A 6543-nucleotide genomic window follows, 5' to 3' on the forward strand; every position below is an offset into this window, starting at 1 on the left:
GGAATGCTTTCACGGTGCGCTAACTTTATTGGTGAAGTTTACGGCGGGCTTTATGGTAGGTTTGGGTTTGCGTTCAGTGAGCCGTTAATAATTATTTCTAATCTTTTTGAGAGCATTTCAATCTGTTTTTGAGCTTCGACTAAAGTGTGGGAAATTATTAAATTATTCAACAAGTGTTCTTAAGTAATTAAAATAATGTTGTTTTTCAAACTTGTGAAAATAGAAATCAATTTAACATGCCAAAAACGTTTTATTTTTCGTCAATTTAAATTAAAATGACCACAAACTTCTATCTATCTCATTTCTATAATAACTTCTATAAGTCTATTTCATTTCGTACGTAAAATAACGATATGTTTAAACCATCCCGCCGTTCCAACCGATTTTGAAATATTTCCCACTGTGCAATGTTTCAACCGGCAAACCGGTTGAAATTCCCGGTTTGAAATGTTTCCCCTACCCATTTCAGCTGTCAAAACGCTGTCGTGAAACGTTTCACACACATAAACAAAAGCCCCGATCGGAGAAACACGCGCAAAACTCTATTTACTTCGTTATTTTAAGTGTTTTTTTGAGATAAAAAGTGTTTAGTAAGCTGTAAATCATGGCACACATACCAGCGGCAACGTTGGGCAACAAAAACAAAAAGCATTTTCTCGGCGTTCCTGCCCCACTCGGCTACGTTGCCGGTGTTGGTCGAGGGTGAGTAATCGTCGTACTAGTCATAGGCCACTTGTTAAGTATTGCATGATTGTTGGTAATAATCAACCCTTCTCTCTCTTTCTCCCTCTCTAGTGCTACCGGATTCACCACTCGTTCGGATATTGGTCCAGCCCGTGATGCGAATGATGTGTCGTATGTATTAACCACTTCCTCACAACCTCTCCCACAAGCCACTTCGGAAAGCTGTAATCGTACCTTTTCCCTCCATCTTTTCAGCGACGACCGACATGCACCGCCGGCGGCAAAGCGCAAAAAGAAGGAGGAAGAGGAGGAGGACGACGAGGATCTGAACGATTCCAACTACGACGAGTTCAGCGGGTACAGCGGTTCGCTGTTCTCGAAGGATCCGTACGACAAGGACGATGCGGAAGCGGACGCCATCTACGAAAGCATCGACAAGCGGATGGACGAAAAGCGCAAAGAGTACCGGGAGAAGCGGCTGAAGGAAGATCTGGAACGGTACCGGCAGGAGCGGCCGAAAATTCAGCAACAATTTTCCGACCTGAAGCGCAACCTGATTGCCGTGTCGGAGGAGGAGTGGGCCAACCTGCCCGAGGTGGGCGACAGCCGCAACAAGAAGCAGCGCAATCCGCGGGCGGAAAAGTTCACCCCACTGCCGGACAGTGTGCTGTCGCGCAGCTTGGGCGGTGAGTCGGGGACCGCCATCGATGGGCGGTCCGGGCTGGCTTCGATGATACCGGGTGTCGCCACGCCGGGCATGCTGACACCGAGCGGAGATTTGGATCTGCGCAAGATCGGCCAGGCGCGTAATACGCTCATGAACGTGAAGCTGTCGCAGGTGTCGGACTCGGTCGCGGGCCAGACGGTGGTCGATCCGAAGGGCTACCTGACGGACCTGCAGAGCATGATACCGACGTACGGCGGCGATATCAACGACATCAAGAAGGCGCGCATGCTGCTGAAGAGTGTGCGCGAGACGAACCCGTACCATCCGCCGGCCTGGATCGCTTCGGCCCGGTTGGAGGAGGTGACCGGCAAGCTGCAGATGGCACGCAATCTCATCATGCGCGGCTGCGAGCAGAACCCGCAGAGCGAGGACCTGTGGCTGGAGGCGGCCCGTCTGCAGCCGCCGGACACGGCCAAGGGTGTGATTGCGCAGGCCGCCCGGCGCATACCGACCTCGGTGCGCATCTGGATCAAGGCGGCCGACCTGGAGACGGAACCGAAGGCGAAGCGGCGCGTCTTCCGCAAAGCGCTCGAGCACATCCCGAACTCGGTGCGCCTGTGGAAGGCGGCGGTCGAGATGGAGAACCCGGAGGACGCCAAGATACTGCTGTCCCGCGCGGTGGAGTGCTGCGGCACGAGCGTCGAGCTGTGGCTCGCCCTGGCCCGGCTGGAAACGTACGAAAATGCGCGCAAGGTGCTGAACAAGGCGCGCGAGAAAATTCCCACCGATCGGCAGATCTGGACGACGGCGGCGAAGCTGGAGGAAGCGAACGGCAACAATCACATGGTGGAGAAGATCATCGACCGTGCGCTGTCGTCGCTGAGCGCGAACGGGGTGGAGATCAATCGCGACCAGTGGCTGCAGGAAGCGATCGAGGCGGAAAAGTCGGGCGCCATCAAGTGCTGCCAGGCGATCGTGCGCGCCGTCATCGCGACGGGCATCGACGAAGAGGACCGCAAGCAGACGTGGATCGACGACGCGGAGAACTGCGCCAAGGAGGGCGCGTACGAGTGTGCCCGGGCCGTGTACGGGTACGCACTGTCCGAGTTTCCGTCGAAGAAGAGCATCTGGTTGCGGGCGGCGTACTTCGAGAAGAACCACGGTACGCGCGAAAGCCTGGAAACGCTGCTGCAGAAAGCCGTGGCGCACTGTCCACAGTCGGAGGTGCTGTGGCTGATGGGGGCCAAGTCGAAGTGGCTGGCGGGGGATGTACCGGCGGCCCGTGGGATTCTATCGCTCGCGTTCCAGGCCAACCCGAACTCGGAGGACATCTGGTTGGCTGCGGTTAAGCTGGAGTCGGAAAATGCGGAATACGAACGTGCTCGGCGGCTGCTGGCGAAGGCACGTGCGTCCGCCCCGACACCGCGCGTCATGATGAAGTCGGCCAAGCTCGAGTGGGCGCTGAACAATCTGGACGAAGCGCTAAGCTTGCTGGAGGACGCGGTGAAGGTGTTCCCCGAGTTTGCCAAGCTGTGGATGATGAAGGGCCAGATCGAGGAGCAGAAGCAGCTGCTCGAACGGGCGGCCGAATCGTACAATGCGGGGCTGAAACGGTGCCCGAACTCGATACCGTTGTGGCTGCTGTTGGCTGCGCTGGAGGAAAAGCGCAATCTGCTCACAAAGGCTAGGTCGGTGCTGGAGCGAGGCCGGTTGAAGAATCCGAAGAATGCGCTGCTGTGGCTGGCGGCGATACGCATCGAGATACGGGCGGGCATGAAGGATATGGCAAACACGCTGATGGCCCGCGCCCTGCAGGACTGTCCGACTGCGGGCGAACTGTGGGCGGAGTCGATCTTTCTCGAGGCGAGACCGCAAAGGAAAACCAAATCGGTATGTTCACGCTAAAGGGAGACGAGCGGAGGCTTTTATGCGTGGGAAAAAGAGTATTTAAACTAATCCCTTCTTTCTTCTTACTGTCTCTCTCGCTCTGTGTTTGTTTAGGTGGATGCACTGAAAAAATGTGAGCACGATCCGCACGTGCTGCTGGCCGTATCGAAGCTATTCTGGAGCGAGCGGAAGCTGCAGAAATGTCGCGACTGGTTCAACCGGACGGTAAGTGACTCGTGCAGCGTTCGTGCAAACAAAACCTCCCCTTTTTCTCTGCTTCTCCCAACTCAATATTAATCTGCTTTTGTTGTTTTCCCTCCCCCACCGCAAATAGATAAAAATCGATCCCGATTTCGGTGACGCGTGGGCCAATTTCTACAAGTTCGAGCTGCAGCACGGGACGGAGCAGCAGCAGCAGGAGCTGATCGAGCGGTGCAACGCGGCCGAACCGAAGCACGGCGAGGAGTGGTGCAAGGTGAGCAAAAACATTGCCAACTGGTGCTTCAAGACGGAGGACGTGCTGAAGGCGGTGGTGCGCCATCTCCCCACACCGATCTAGGGCGCGACGCCCGCTCTCCAGACAATTTCTTTCACACTTCCACACACACACACACGCGTACTGTTTTTAAACTTGGTCTCTTGTAGTCCGGAAATGGACTGAATGTAACACGCAAGCCGTATTACCTATCCAATATTCAATAGATGTATGACAAAAAAAAAACAATCTGTCACTGTAATACCGAATATTAGAGGCTTATTGTTTAAATTTGAAGTAAAATATCACACTTTAATAAAAGAACAAAATCAAGCAAACAAGATCAAAAGACCCCAATGAAATTACAAGAAATTGTAACAAACTCGTAAACTCGTCAAAAGCCTCGTTATTGTGTAGACCCGACCGGGTTGAGGTCTTTCGTTTGACTTTCCAATTAACCCGTCCTTTGACGAATCATCCGGGTCTTCACACACACATATACCATCCCCCCCAAATTCGACACCCGGGTCAGTCAGTCCTAGCAGGGAAAGTTTTCCTACCGAAATAAATAGTTCGGTCGTTCCGTGGGATGGTGGATTTGGGGGGAGGTGAGGCATATTGTAGCTGTCAGCTTTTGGACGGAAAATTAATCATCCTTTCAACTAATACCTCCACACGCGGGATGGGTGGGAGGAAAGAGTGTACGCAATTTCCCCTTCCATTCCGACCGGACTTTTGGCGTAAGTTTCGAGGTTCAGCGCCAGTTGAATGTTGGTGACATGCTGGGGAATGACTTTCACTGCCCGGTGGCGACCGTGACTGTGGAGGACTGTGGTGTGGTCGTCGTCGTTTGCCGTCATGTTTATTAATTGATATTTCGATTGAACTTTTTCGTCCCCTTTGCAATGGTGCTGGAAGGTATTAAAGGGATGATTCTCTTTTGCGCACTTTATTAATAAAATGCTAATCATAATCCTGACTGTGAAGATGCATTTTTCATCCTAATTATTCGTGCTAAAAGAAGCAGAAATGGGTCGTACCAGGGTTATCCTATCCATCCCACAATGCAAACGATCAGCGTGTATCCACAAATCGATGAATGATTGTTATTCAATCATTATGCCATTTTTTACTTTAAACGGTCTCGAAACGTGTGTCGCTGCGTTTCAATCAGTGCAACGAACGTCATCCACCATGCGTTCGCTTCATTGTCATTTCATTGCTCCATGGGTGGGGAGAGGAGGCAAGATGTGCATCAGTTGCAGCCAACCCGCGGTGGCGTTGGGCGATCATGTATGGGTGTGGATGGCAAGGAAGCCAATCAAACCATGCAGTCAATATGCCCATGATGCGCGAATTAGAATTTCTTTTTTAAATCGTAAATCATAGTCTTTTTCGAATGCAGCTCAAACTCCTTTCATTTCTTGAGAACTGAGATGATGGTCCAGTGTTGATAAGAAGTAGCGATGGGAGATCGTGAATCCGGATCCGACTCCGAAATAAATATGGCTTCGAAGCCGTTTGCTCCGAACGAACACAGCTTCAATTGGCTCCGATTTAATCCGGATTACTCCGATCGAAACCAAAAGGCTCTTTTTGAATCCTTTTCACTACCGTGCTTAATTCGTAGAGCAAAATACTTGCACTACACTAGTAAGCTTTCAAGCAGCCCTAGCTTCTAGCTAACATTGCTGTCTTCATAGACGCTCATATGAGCAAAAATCCGATCATCTATGTGCGTACCGGCAAAAAACCGTATACTGGGTTTTCCATAGTTTTCTGGTCGTTTCCAGATTTTTGTTTTATTAAATTTTGTGATTTATTGTTTGTTTCTTTAATACGTTTGGATTTTTCAACGATTTACTAATAGTTTCTCGCATATGTTTTACCCGTTCCCACAATTAGTTGGCATTATCGAAATATTTGTCATACAAATAATTCAAACAATTTAGAGCAACGTTCAGTACAAATACATTAATTGAATCCAACTTATTTCTGGAAGCTAACAATAAATCGTATGTGTCTGATAGACAAATCGGAAAGTTCACAGGAAACTTATAGCTTGTAGCTACGTGGATATACAAAGTATAGTGGCACTTTATAGTGCAGATAAAGGAATGTAAATTAGGCAGTATAGTTAGGAGTTTATTGTTATGCATAATTGGCTAAGGATAGTGAAATTTACCCAGTAACTTAAAAAAAGGCTAAACATTTTTCCGTCTCAAAAAGCCCTCATCCCCACTAACTCCGGAGTTGATCCGGATTCGAATTCGAAAGCAGTCTGATTCGAATCAATGCAAATCCTTTACTGTAGACCCATTTTGCCCATCACTAACAAGAAGTATATAACAATATACTAAACACATTTTTTAGGCTTCCTGCAATAGCATCATTTTTAACTTCTCTCATCATTATCATTTATAAGATGTTCCTCTCATCTCTTACAGGCAAGAGTTAGTTGAGACACTCCGGGAAAGCTAATATCTGCCTCTGTTTGCTTGCTTGTTTACTTGTTTGTTTGTTTGTCCTCCTCGTTGGGTCTTGAGTGGGCCAGCGAACAAGATTATAAAGTTAACAGATCCGGTCGGGTAAATATTTGACTTATCTTTGCCGCCTTTTTTCGTTGAACATTAACAACGAGGATGATTTCTTATCCGTTTATATTACTACAGCGAGCGGGAAGTTCTTCTTTTCTTACGCTGAATTGTACCATTATTTTTCGGATATTATTCATACGTACGTTTAAAAAAAACAGTTTTTGGACATTTTAAAACATTTAACGAATTTCCATCCCTTGGCCGTCCACGCGGACACGTTTGCGCTTTTTATT

The 6543-nt window shown here is 49.1% G+C and overlaps 1 protein-coding gene across 1 annotated transcript; it reads left to right on the forward strand.

Annotated features, from left to right (window-relative positions):
• Positions 1-486: 486 nt before the first annotated feature.
• On the forward strand, positions 487-3978 carry LOC120895802 (pre-mRNA-processing factor 6). Its single transcript, XM_040299455.1, has 5 exons — positions 487-702; positions 796-855; positions 940-3241; positions 3353-3463; positions 3573-3978. Exons 1-5 carry the CDS (start codon positions 605-607, stop codon positions 3795-3797), a joined length of 2796 nt encoding a protein of 931 aa, XP_040155389.1. The 5' UTR covers positions 487-604; the 3' UTR covers positions 3798-3978.
• The last annotated feature ends 2565 nt before the right edge of the window (positions 3979-6543 follow it).

The sequence above is a fragment of the Anopheles arabiensis genome, chromosome 2 (assembly GCF_016920715.1).
Source record: "Anopheles arabiensis isolate DONGOLA chromosome 2, AaraD3, whole genome shotgun sequence".
Classification (NCBI taxonomy): domain Eukaryota; kingdom Metazoa; phylum Arthropoda; class Insecta; order Diptera; family Culicidae; genus Anopheles; species Anopheles arabiensis.